Genomic DNA, 13,485 nt, shown 5'->3' with positions numbered 1-13,485 from the left:
GTTCACTGCTGCTAGCTGCTTGCTAATGCTGATGTTTTTGGCTATTGTGTATTTACTATGTAATAGTTGTCAAGCGTACCTAATAAGATGGTAACTGTTGATTTAATAACATGTATTTTGTTTTTAGTTGGTGCTCTAGACACTAATGTGACAGAAGTAATATTTTTGTTTTGAGCATTTTTGGAGGAAATAAAGCAGTTCACGCGGGCTAGCTGATTACTAATTAAATGTTTTCTTGTCACCTGGATTGAAATAGTTTACTCTCAGAGTGAAATTGAGTATACCCTCGGTCTTGTAGCACCCAAATACCCTATATAAAACCCAAATAATCTGGAAACAGTCCATTAAAAAAAAAAATCCCTTTTCATATTGCTGCTCAAGACGTTCACGCAACGCAAGTGTGTTTCGCTTATTCATTCATTCTCCCAATCACTGATCCTTTCAGTGACGGGCAGAAAATGCAAAAAGAAAAATTTATGCTTATTACATGTTTTTGTCTGTACTATAACATCCACCAGAAAATCGGCAAAAATGTTGATCCCTATTTTCCAAAGTAAGAAGTTACCAATGTCTGCAAATGTTTTCTTTTGAAAGATAATGTTTTTGCTTTAATGGAGGACTACAGAAATGGCAGAATATTTACTGTCGACAGGCTGAAATTACGAGGATTTTGACAATTTGAAGTTAAAAAAGGTCTCTAAACAATTATTTGATTATTAAAATAGTTGTGCATTAATTTAAGAATCCCATTAGTTGTTAAATTATTGATTCATATTTTGCACCTGTAGTAACAAATTAATTAATAAAAAAAATTGCTGGACAACGTAAGATCAATCCATTCACAAAGTTGTGACCCCCAAAAAGAACGATTTATCGATTACATCAATTAATCATTAATTAGTTATGCTGGTGAAAGGAAGTCTGCCACTGAGAGCGATTTTTTTGTTTGTGCAAAATAATTTTGTGAGGCTCGTTTCATTGCAGGGAGTTACTCGGGATAAAGACGCTACTTGGTTAGCAGTCATCACCCTCTGGGTTTATTTTGTCTCGTCATGGGACAGCTGCTGAAACCAACACTTGTTCTTGCAAGCGTTGTGGCTGAGATTTGTGTACTTCCTTTGAGTCATCGTTCATTTTGTGCACTCTTGGAGGACGCTGGGGGCTCTGCCGATGAGGAAAGTGGATATTTTGTGCCCGTTTTACTTTCGACTTGCCGTCTCAGCTGTGTGCGCGTACATTTTCCCACTCCTCCTGTCCGGCAGCATGCCGATCGTGCTCGCCGCCTCTCTGGCATTTCCAGCGTGGCGGTGTCGGGTTCACGAATGCATCGCACTTGCTCTTGCACTTGCATTTAGCCCTCCATAAGAGCAGACTGGTGATTATTGTGGTTGTTGTTGTTTTACCCAAAATAAGACATTTACAAAGACATCTGCTTTTATTTTGAAATAGAACGATCAACATTTTTGCGGATTCTACGGACTAAACCAGTAACTGAATCATAATCAACTTATGTTTATGTATTTGTACTGCCAATTTCAAATAATGTTTTGCTTTAAATCAGGATAAAGAAATTAAAATTATTCATCGATTAATTGAAAAACTTAAAACAGATAAACTGATTATTAAAATAATAATTACCGGTAGTTGCAGTGCATACACTAACATGACTGAACAGAGGAGCTCGTTTCCTTAACGTAAGATCACCGTTTTGTTTTGTAGTTGTGTTGGGGGTAACGCTCATACTCAATTATTGACGATTGATTGCGTGAGTGGCAAGACAGGAAGGTAGCTTGTTGCCCTCATTAGCGGGATTACACGCCGCCTTCCGATTAACACCGCACACACCATCTGTCGCCTTCTCACTCATACACACACAGGCCGTGCATCGAATGGTTCTAACTTCTGTCAACCAATCAGAGGCTGGTCTACTGATTGACAACAGCTAGCTTAACTATTTTAAATTCTATACATTGTAACTGTATTTTTCTTTTAAAGTCAAATGTGGCCACAAAGGTTTGCACACCCCTGTGCCAACTGTAGCTGACTGGACCCAGACATTTGTGAATTCACACTTTTGGGCGCTTTTGTTTTTTTCCTGGCAGGCAAAGCGGGCGAGCCGGTCTTCTCTCCCGGCCACGGCGGCTCCCTGGCGACATCGCCAATCACGTTGCCGCCTCTGCGCAACAACAACCTCAACCCGCTGACGGTACGTTTGCAAACATTGCTCCGATTAGCGTGTTAGCCTGGGAGGAGCGACTGCAGGGTTTAAGCACACGCGCACGCATGGAGAAGTGTTTAAAGCGCACGCTGTTATCTAAGAGGGCCCAGGTGTGCAGTCACCATGGCGACGAGGAAGTGACTCACAGACGCACAATGAACACGGCGGTCGTGCGTTTGTGTACACGTGAGGCGGCTTTCCGTGACCTCGATTGTCACTTAAAACATCCGCATCTCAAATAGTCTTTTCTCATTGGCATGAATGGAAATTCCATTCATTTGTTCCAGTCCTCTGAATGAATCCAATTTTGTCACACTGCATCTAATGAACGTCCGTCGTGCGGCTCTTTCTGGTGGGCCCGCCTCTTCTTCTTCACTGCGGATAAAAAATATATCACTAAGTAGAGCTGTGCGATATAATGGTATATAATTGTGGATCATTAGATTTCACTTGCTACTACTCACTACTACTTTATGAAGTAAATTTGTTTCTTTACATGATAATGTAATATCTGAAAAATATGGAACTAGAAAAATTACGTTTTTTGGGAGGGCTGGAACAAATTCTTGTTATTTGAATGGATTTCAGCGTGTGAATTGGTAAAGCAAGGTACCGCATTCATATTCAAAGTGTTTCCCTTCAGGGTGGCGCTAAAGCGGCCATGTCGGAGGGCGTGCACATCACGCAGCTGTTCGACGACAGCGGCGTCAAGCGTCCGCAAGCAAACGGCCCGCAGCCCAACGGCCTGGCGCCGCTCACCCCCTCCCGGCCGGAGCGCCACGCCGCCACCGCTGCTGGCCCGGACCCGACCCACCACGGGCGCCCCGGTGCCACCTCGCACAAGTCGACCGACAGCAAAGCCAAGCCGACCGTCTCCACGCCGGAGCAGTCTATGAAGCAGTTCATGTCCAAGATGTCGTCCTTCGAACACCACGAGGTCTTCACCTACCCTGAGGGTGAGCCGCCGCCACCACGCGAACCTCCGACGTGTGGAGGCCGCCGTCTTTCAACCTTGTTGTATTTTCTGCCTAGTTTATTTTGTGGGTCCGAATGCTAAGAAAAGGGCAGGGGTCCTGGGGGGCGCCAACAACTGCGGCTACGATGACGAGCAGGGTTCCTACATCCAAGTCCCGCATGACCAGATCGCCTTTCGGTACGAAGTCCTCAAGGTGATCGGCAAGGGCAGTTTCGGACAGGTACGAGCACACTGCGACAATTAAGCCACAACTTCATCCAAATATCAAGTTCAAAGGGACGGAAATTGAAACGTATTTATTTTAGTTGCAGTAATTGCTAAGATGTCACGCTATGATGCAACATCATGTTTACGAGTAATGCTACAATGCCACGTGGACATCCCGCTACAAAACCATGCTAAGACGCCAAGCTACATCATGCGATGTAACACACTCGCACTATGGCAGCACACTATGACGCTACGCTAGAGTCACATGCTACGATGTCAATCTACATCATCACATGATGAAGCCGAGCTCCAACGTCCAGCTACGGCGCCATGCTATGACACCACACTACGACAGCACACTTTGACTACACATTATGCAGTCAAGATATGCACGACTAACACCAAGTCGGCGCACCGCAGGTGGTGAAGGCATTCGACCACAAGATGCAGATGCACGTGGCGTTGAAGATGGTGCGCAATGAGAAGCGCTTCCACCGTCAGGCGGCCGAGGAGATCCGCATCCTGGAGCACCTCAGGAAGCAGGACAAGGACTCCAGCATGAACGTCATCCATATGCTGGAGAACTTCACCTTCCGCAACCACATCTGCATGACCTTCGAGCTGCTCAGCATGAACCTGTACGAGCTGATCAAGAAGAACAAGTTCCAAGGCTTCAGTCTGCCCCTGGTGCGAAAGTTCGCGCATTCCATCCTGCAGTGTCTCGAAGCACTGCACAAGAACCGCATCATCCACTGCGACCTCAAGCCCGAGAATATCCTGCTCAAGCAACAGGGACGCAGTGGAATTAAGGTGACCGGCACCAGCCACACTTTAGATTAGGTTCAGTTCAACTTGTTTCTCATGTTCAAGAAGCAATTGTTTGAAGGGCTATAATTATCATATCTATATATCGTATCATTGATGATAAAATACTTTAGCCAGTCTATGGCTTTTTACATTACATTTTAGAATTGAGATAGTAGACTTTTGACTTTTGCTAGAACATTTTGGAGCTTAAATATAAAACGTTTAATTAGTAACGTGACAAGATTTGCCAGAAATGACCGTGTGCCAAAAGGCTCACTCTTGTTGGAAGGTCATTTTCAAACAACGCAGCAAGAATTTCGGAAATTGCATGAGGGGTTCTGAAAAAATTGTTTGTTTGTTTATGCAAGAGTCAAATTAAGCGGTTTTATCTGAATCGCAGTGCTCATTCCGTGTATTCCGTGAGAACAGGTGCTAAATGAATACTGAACCAAAGTCGATGTCGTAGGGGCCTGTTATTAGCCGTCCACAAGAGGGCGCTCATAACAAGTGCTGATATGTTTGTTAGGTGATTGATTTTGGCTCCAGCTGTTACGAGCATCAGAGAGTTTACACATACATCCAGTCCAGATTCTACCGGGCACCAGAAGTCATCCTAGGTAAGACGTCAAAATTAAAAGTAATGTCCCGTGACGACCTCGTAACTGGACAAAGCAGATAGATCGGTCGCTGACATGCTGCGGTCCGGCCGTTTCAGGTTCGAGGTACGGGATGCCCATTGACATGTGGTCCCTGGGCTGCATCTTGGCTGAGCTTCTGACTGGATGCCCGCTGCTGCCAGGCGAGGATGAAGGTGACCAGCTGGCCTGCATCATGGAGCTTCTGGGCATGCCCAACCAGAAGCTCCTAGACGCCTCCAAGCGGGCCAAGAACTTTGTGTCATCCAAAGGGTACCCGCGGTACTGCACCGTCACCACGCTGCCCGACGGCACCACGGCACTCAACGGCGGGCGCTCGCGGCGCGGGAAGCTGCGAGGTCCGCCGTGCAGCAAGGACTGGGGTGCGGCGCTGAAGGGCTGTGACGACGCACTCTTCCTGGACTTCCTCAAACAGTGCCTGGAGTGGGACCCTGCCATCAGGATGACGCCCAGCCAGGCGCTGCGCCATCCCTGGCTGAGGAGGCGACTCCCCAAACCGCCCACCGGCACCGCCACGGACAAGACAACCTCGTCCAAACGCGCACCCCCTGCCGACAGCACTATCACCTCCATCTCCAAGATCTCCACCACCTCATCCAAAACCAGGACTAACCTGGCGCCCATCACGGATGCCAATGGGAACATCCAAACGCGGACAGTCCTGCCCAAACTGGTAAGCTGAAAGTGAGCGCACCCCTGCCCCAATGAGGAAGTGTTCACAAGCTCGCACATGCGTTGTTGCCGACAGCAGAGTCAGTTGACTTGAGGCTGGCTGGGGTGCGTTCAGGACATATGGGAAAACGCAGCTTCCTCAGTGGTGCGTTCAGGCTCCTCTATTGGAGTGACGCAGACAATCAACACATATGGTGCTGACGGAGGGAACAAGGCTGTTTTCATCTTTTAGCACATTATCAACAATTAGACACCAAAAAACGTGTTCTTTTTTTTTTTAACCATCAGCTGTTTTTATCTGGAGGCACGGACGTATATATGATGCACTCACAATTGGCCCCTTGCAGCTGAAGCCAGTCGGTGGCCATCTTGTGTTGCCACCGTTACTTCCAACTTCTGGCTGAAAACCCTGTTATAGTGCATGTTTAATGTCAGGATCCCCATATGGAGTCATGAGAACAAACTTCACTGTTTGCATTGACCATGGAGCGTACGTTATCCCAGTATCGTGAATCGCGGATTACAGAGGTTAGGTTTACATTTTACATACATTTTTTTTTTCCTGATAAGCTTTGTTTTAATTTTATTGTTCATTGTTCATGGTTCTGACATGACATGACACAGATGAATCTTTGAGTACCACTCGGAGAGATACCTTATAAGAAAAATTTATAATCGTATTTTTACCGATTTAATGTGCATGTAGTGCTTCTCCCAAACTTATTGGTGCAACCAAAAGCCACACATTGTGGCATTTTTGCTGTGAAGCCAGAAAATAATGTGAAAACACCACAGAGAAATCAGTATAATCGAATGTGCTTGACAAGTGGCAACGTAAGATGGTCGCCAGCCGCTTCTCTTCTCTAGGGCGAGTAGGCAGCATTGTGAATTTGTGAGTTCATCTTATATACATCCGTGCCAGGAGGATGACGCTCACATAATTAGTCGTGCGCCTATGTAGCTATTGGCACACAAATTCACATCGGGAACTGTTAGCCACATTGAGCTACTAGCGGGCTAACCTAGCAAAGAAGTCTTACATCACATTCAATAACTTGACTCATGTGCTTTGTTTTCATTTAGCATCTCTATTAGCATCGTTCTGAAAGAGTCTTCTTGTTTGTGTGCAATTAAGACTCATGAGACGCCACCATGCTAACTCCGATCAGAAGTTAATTCAGGACAGACGCTACGCACATAAAAAACATAATGGCTTCATTTTGCTAATACTGCCAATTCAACTCCAGCTGTTTACGGTGCTGGGGGGGAGGGGGGGTGGTCGATGAGGAAGGTGAAGAGTCCGTGTCAACACAATGTGTTACACTTTGAGGGCGTCAGCCATTTTAAGCCATGTTCTATCCTCGTGTGTGTGTGTGTGTGTGCGCGCGTGTCCAAGTGAAAAATCTCACAGCAAGTGAACGCCTCATGAAGATGCGCAGGTGGGATGTTATTTATGAATATTTATTATCAACATGTTTTTTTTAACCAGGACATGCAGCAAATACTTGAATGTGTGTGTGTGGGTGTGTGTTCATGTTTGTTTGAAAGCGAAAACGCAAGTGGCAGTGACTATGACGATGATGTTAACACATGGGCGAGCCAACAAGAACAAACTACCTGCTTTGTAATTTATTTTTTATTTTTTTTATTTCTCCCCGAGCGAGACGACAAAACTTTTTGTGCCTTTTAAAGATCTCGACGCCAAGTCACGATGCGTTCAATAACCGTTGGAACTTTTCACAACAGGAAGTTGCCGTTGTGAGAGGCAGGGCTTGGCGCAGACTTGTAATCAGCCAGATGATGTCACTCGTCACAACGATAAACACGGCAGGGCTAAGCTAACACTAGCCAATCTACCGCTAGCGTCAGAATGCTAGCCAATATGCTGCACTGACGTTTATATTTGTAAGTGATGTTAGATCCACTGCTAACAATGAGTGTACTAAAAGCAGTTTTTGTTGAGCGCTCAAACTTGTTGCTAGCATTAGAGTTATTGTTTTTGACTGGGTCAAGCTAACACTTGCCGATTGCTAGTGTCTGAATGCTAACCACTGCGGTGCACTGATGCTCCAAAGCTAATAGCACTAGTAGCGGGTTGTAACAATCTGTCAATCTAGCCGTTAGCATTACCATAATTGTTTCGGTGGGGCTAATATAACAAGCCAAATAACTACTAGCATCCAGAATTCTAGGTGCTTTGTTTTCTACTAGTGACGCTAATGGCACTCTTGTCAACTGCTAACAGAACATGAAGAGAAGCAGGTTGTGATGAGCTAGCTGTTAGCATTAACATTATTGTTTTTTGGACTTCAAACTCAGCTTAGTTGTGATGAACACTCAAGGTTGGTTGATTCAGGCAAAACGCATTCTTCTACAAGGCTAACACAAGCTAGCTACTCAAAAAGATAAAGATAAAAAGTTAACATTAGCCAATCACCCGGTAGCATAGAAATGCTAGAGACATCACTACAGAGCACAAGTAGCAGGTTTTAAGAAGCATTTTGAGATAGCTGTTCGCATCAGCATTATTGTTTTATTGGTGCCAAGCTAATGCTGCATTCGAGGATGGTCGGATATATCCGAGTTGGTTTTTCAGTTTCAACCTGAAAGTGTTCAAGGCAAAAGGAAACAACCAAAATGGCGGATAGTGATGAATTGTTTTTTATTTTGGTCCTCAAAACTCATTTTGACCACCAGCAATACCGTCACGTACGTTGTGTTACGTGAAGTTATTTTTAATATTTATGAATGAAGAAAGCTATATAGTTTTATACTCGAGTAAATTGTTTTACCACTCATGGTCTGTGTTTCCAAAGGGGTCGAGTGACGTCACTTTGTAGTCCGTCGGTGAAGTCGGCGTACTTTTTTTTCCCCCCGACTTCGCAAGTGGGATTTTTTAGTTCAAGGGGGCGTTCCCGTACACACATCCTGGTTTGAAGTCGGAAAAGTCCGACTTGCAACCATCCTCGAATGCAGCATAACAGTGGCCAATCAACCCCTAGTGTCAACATTTGGTTGCTATTCATCTTATTTGTCAAACTGACAATAGAGAATCTTTTTTTATCAGTATTGTAAACATGATTATTCATCACAATTATTCATCATCTTAAGGAAAACAAATCTTTTGCACTACTTCAAAATGTATGGACAATTTTGAACATCCCCGGATTTCTGATATTTCCGCAATGCAACGCACCTTACATGGTGAAAACAAACAATGTATTGTATTGCTTTTGCCTGTGACTAGCATACAAACCTGGCAGATTGTTATAATAGTCAAACGAACTTTCATCACATTTAGAAATTAGAATTTAAATTTTAAATGAAAATCTGACGATTAGGTTAATTTACCATCCAAAAGTTTAGCAGCCAAAATTGTGATAAAAAAATATATTGTTCAGCACCAACACTGGTAGCGGGTTTTAACGAGCACTCAAGCTAGCTGTTAGCATTATTATTTCGGTAGGGCTAATCAAACACTATCCAGTCAGTCGCAAGCATCCAAAATTCCAGCCGTTGCACTAATAGTGATTGTAGTATCGCTCGCACCCACTTTTAAAGGCTAACAACACTAGTAGCAGGTTTTTACAGGCGTTAGCAGTAGCAGTATTTGTGTAGTGAGGTGAACTAACACTAGCCAATTGACTGTTAGCGTCCAAATTCCAGCCTCTGGACCGTCACTGACGGGGTTTTGTCTATTAGCGTTTGCTACGCTGATGACACAAGCCCCTACTGCCTACAGAGCGCTAGTAGCATTAGTACTGATGCTAGCTGTTATCGTTATCGTTTTCTGTACCTCAAAGTCGGCTCAGCTGTGATGACGACAATGTGACAAACACCCAGGGCATTTGGTTGATTCTACCAAAGTGCATTCCTTGGCTAGCGGCGAGCTCGCTGCTCGAAGAGACGACAGAGCAAGTAGACAAGAACAAATATAAGTCAAGTCTGCAGTCATGCACGGCTAACCTCTTGTGAGCCTGGCAAATGCTACGTGTTGACTGCAGCTAACCTGCTAGCTGATGACGCTAGCTTGTTTCGGACAGATGGCCGGACAGAGAGACGCTACTGTTAGCTGCGCTGTATTTTTGTAGCGTTTTTGATGTGTATGTTTGATGTGCGGATAAATGAATGCTGCGGCCAGTTTTACTACGTACTGTATCCACTGTACACTACAGACACAAAGCGTGCGCGCACGCACACACACCTTTTCTAGTGAGCCTTTGTTACTTTTTATTGTGGTGGAATATAAATATTAATAAATCTCTTATTGACCACATTTGATCATGTGTGCAATTAATGAATTAATGTTCGTCAAACAAATTCTGTGTTTTTTAAGGAGCCTCTTGTTGCCTTGACAAAGACTCACAGCCAATGACAACTGTGTTGCCAGGCAGGAAACCATTGGATTTGTTGTCACGGTGACCAGCTAACAGACCTGTCACTTGCATTCATTTAGTTTTACATTTTACGAACCATTTATCCTCACTAGTTTTTTCTCCCTCAAATGTGTTCATGTGTTTATTATTTTTATTTGTTTATGTTGGGTTTTTAAAAAATATATATTTTTAAATTGTAAAATAAACCAAGTTATCTTTATTTTATGAAATAATAGTTTTGTTTATCCTAATTTAATTAAAAATATTCAAATGAAACCAGCAGTTAATTATTTACTTTTACATTTTTAATAAAGACATTTGTGTTTTTTAAATATTTCATAAAAATAATTTGTACAAATCACAAAAAAATATGTTTGTATGAAACATTGGTTGTATTTTTTTAGAGCTGTCAAACGATTAAATTTTTAAATCAGATTAATTGCATCTTAGAATTTTGATTAATCACAATTAATCGCTTAACAAAAAAGGCTTTTTTATCAACATTTTTCCCCGCCAAATTTGAAGAGCACCAGGTTATGTGTTAAATCTTTTTGACATTTAATGTTATGAGGACATCTTCAACATTTTTTGATCCACTGCACATGCTCATCCTCCTCTTTTTCTAATCAGTTAATTACTTGCATCATTTAAAATGGAAAAAAATGACCCCAATATTTTGACATGAACAAATATTCTAAATGTGATACGCGAACATTTATTAAATGCTTTACTTTAATGCATGTAATTATGTTTATTGCTCAAACAACCTGTGCTACCTTAAACGTAGCCATCAACTGTCACGCTAAAGGATAATCTATGGTCAAAATTAATTCATGATTAATACGAGAAAAAAAAGATTAATTAATCAGTTAACGCTTTAACTTTGACAGCACTAATTTTTTTTAATATTTAAAAAAAAATGTTTGTATGAAATATTGGTTGATTCATTCTAAGTTAATTATAAATAAAATATAAAATAAGCCTAATTATAGACTACAAAGACATGTACAATGTTTTATATATTTGATTACGTTTAAATAATTAAAATGTAATTATTAAACCATGTAAAAGAAGCATGAATTATAAATAATCAGCATGAATATTAATAATAAAATCATTTATTACAATAAACCTTTAAATGGAATAATCAAACAAATGGAATAATCAAAACTATGATGTAATAATTGTTAAGGCATGATGACATCACATGACTCGTAGTTAGCTAAGCGAGGCTGCGTCACCCAAAGACCCAGGTAAGACCGGAGAGTCGCAGCAGCCATTTTGTTTGTGTTGCCTTGGTGACCAACAAGCAATCGCAATACACCAATGCGTTTCATCGACTCCATTGTCAACAAACAACTGGACAGAAGGACAATAACATATTTTCTTTTTGCAGCCATGACTGCTTTCCACACACATGCATGGTGTGGAAATTGTTTTAGGCCTTCCTCCTCTAAATAACAATTAAGCAGTGGCTCGCACAAGCTGACGTGCTGCCTGCCTATGAGGGTCTCTGAGTTCGTCCCCCAGTGGAAAAGTATACGTGTGTGTGTGTGTGTGTATGTGTGTGTGTGTGTGTGTGTGTGTGTGCGTGCGTGCGTGCGTGCGCGGTTTCAGATTTGTGAGAGGCCAGAGTTCAATTTATTTACAGCAAGTGTCTTCATCACACACATGTGCGTGAGCGTGTGCGACCGTCTTTATTAGCAATTCATGTTGTACATGCACGATTGTGTCTTAATGCAGCCCCCGAAAATAATATTTTAATCATTTATTATGTATACAGAATATTATATCTTAACATTTAGATGATAAGGTGATATTGTCAAATGTCAACCCTGCCATCTTAACAAAACGGAACATATTTTTTCCACTAAAACATGTATTGTCCACTGCAGCGTGCTGGAGTTTACTGTCCCAATGACTTCAATAAAAAGTCTCAATTAAATTCAGCGCTGCTTTTAAAAGAGTTGACACAAACTCAGGACACAACTTTGATAGTAGATTTTTTTTTTATATATATTTGAAGTTCACTTTGTGCATTGTTTTATGAATTAATAACCATTGTTTTTTTTAGTTAAAATATATATATTACCAAACTTGTGAAGTTTGTTGAAAGTTTTTTTAGGCCTTTCAATATTGTGATATCTTGTAGAGGGCAGATTGAATATCATATATCTCCTGATGCAGACCAAACAATCAAAATCACACACACACAAAAGTTAAACATAGATTATATATTACATTCATATACATAATTCCTTCAACTTTAACTTTTTAAGCATGTTAATTTTGATGAATCTATTGATTTTTAATATACCCGGTAAATTAGACTTTCTCATATGTATGACATGTTTTGCCTCAACTCGAAGGAATCGGTGAAATCTTTAAATACTTATAGTCACTAAATACCACTTTTACACACAAGAGCAGTCAGTTAAAAAATATAGATGAGCACAATATATTCAGTGTTTGGTTCAGTTTATGCGTTTTCGGAAGAAAAAAGACAAATTGGCTTAATTTCAAAAAGGCAACAATCAAACTATTGGTTTACATTATAATAAAATGTTGACTTTGCAGCATTTCAAGACAGAAACTATTTCATTTTTCTCAGGCTAAGCACTGTATTTGAGCATGTACAATTTTTACTTTTTATTAACTAACTCTTAATTTGTAACACAAGCCTGCTTTTATTTCATAAATTAAAGAAAATTACACAAATGTGCTTATAAATTTGATTACCTGGACAGGATTGTAAGATGTTCATAGAATTTTATTATATTTAATGGATTTTTTTTTTTTATCAGAAAATCACATATTGACTGTCATGCATTACATATATGTTCACATCTGTGTTACTTGACATTAAAAAAAAATGCTAAAAGGTTTTTGAATAGGACTGAAACAAACAGGTACTGATTAAAAGCAGATTCAACAACTACACTACTTAAAATGAAATATATCACAATAAATAATTTGATATTATACGGGCATTTCATTCAAGAAATGTTTCTCAGACTGCACCTCCCTAATTTCAGTTGAATATCCCTGATGTAAATGTTGATTTACAGCATAAAAATATTTCAAAGTGTTTGCACTTACCAAAAAAGATGAGCTCGAAGGCAACATAAATGACGTCCCTTTGAACACTTGACAGCAGCGAGCACTACAGTCAATCAGGTGCTGCCATCTAGCGTACAAAATATGTCACTGCAGCGTCATGCCAGCAGAACGTTCCTCCTGACATACAAGCATTCAAATGACTTGTTAACACAGTGCTACATTACTTAGCACTTTATTTGTGGCGTCAACATTGTTATTGAGTTGGAAAATGCTATCATTTATAGGAGGAGGTGACCTGTGTTAACTTACGTTTGCTAGCAGTCCCACTAGGATGCAGTCAAGTCTGTAATGTTCACCAAAAGTCTCTTTGCAGCTCAACTGTTTTTCAAACTCGTCCAATTGTCAGTCTTTTTAACGTTTCTTGTTAAAACAACAAAAATCGAGTTGTCAGTGTACTGTAGAGTTTTGAATTGACGAGTTGGAAAGCTGCTCAAGATGGCGCCTGTTCAT

General features: G+C 41.2%; 2 protein-coding genes across 5 annotated transcripts in view; one reads left to right on the top strand and one right to left on the bottom strand.

Annotated features, from left to right (window-relative positions):
• dyrk2 (dual-specificity tyrosine-(Y)-phosphorylation regulated kinase 2) overlaps positions 1 to 9,815 on the top strand; it is a 10,619-nt gene extending 804 nt beyond the window's left edge. Inside the window, exons 2-7 of the mRNA XM_086059387.1 lie at positions 2,103 to 2,206; positions 2,862 to 3,174; positions 3,251 to 3,414; positions 3,825 to 4,214; positions 4,738 to 4,828; positions 4,927 to 9,815. Coding sequence (XP_085915513.1) covers positions 2,103 to 2,206; positions 2,862 to 3,174; positions 3,251 to 3,414; positions 3,825 to 4,214; positions 4,738 to 4,828; positions 4,927 to 5,549 — 1,685 coding nt within the window. The 3' untranslated portion in view covers positions 5,550 to 9,815. The remainder of the gene's footprint in view (positions 1 to 2,102; positions 2,207 to 2,861; positions 3,175 to 3,250; positions 3,415 to 3,824; positions 4,215 to 4,737; positions 4,829 to 4,926) is intronic.
• The window catches only part of LOC147159605 (F-box only protein 15-like), a 22,558-nt gene extending 9,073 nt beyond the window's left edge, over positions 1 to 13,485 (bottom strand). For 3 of the 4 annotated variants that reach the window (XM_086058818.1, XM_086058822.1, XM_086058821.1), the window contains exons 1-2: positions 13,285 to 13,485; positions 13,015 to 13,152 (exon numbers count right to left, since the gene is read on the bottom strand). The gene's annotated coding sequence lies outside the window, so the exon portion shown is untranslated. The remainder of the gene's footprint in view (positions 1 to 13,014; positions 13,153 to 13,284) is intronic. The other variant, XM_086058819.1, reaches the window with a different exon arrangement.

Source organism: Leptonotus elevatus, chromosome 17 (genome assembly GCF_054856555.1).
Source record: "Leptonotus elevatus isolate MCC_2025b chromosome 17, RoL_Lele_1.0, whole genome shotgun sequence".
Taxonomy (NCBI): domain Eukaryota; kingdom Metazoa; phylum Chordata; class Actinopteri; order Syngnathiformes; family Syngnathidae; genus Leptonotus; species Leptonotus elevatus.
The sequence above is the reverse complement of the archived record's forward strand: the minus strand, read 5'-3'. Positions and strand labels throughout refer to the sequence as shown.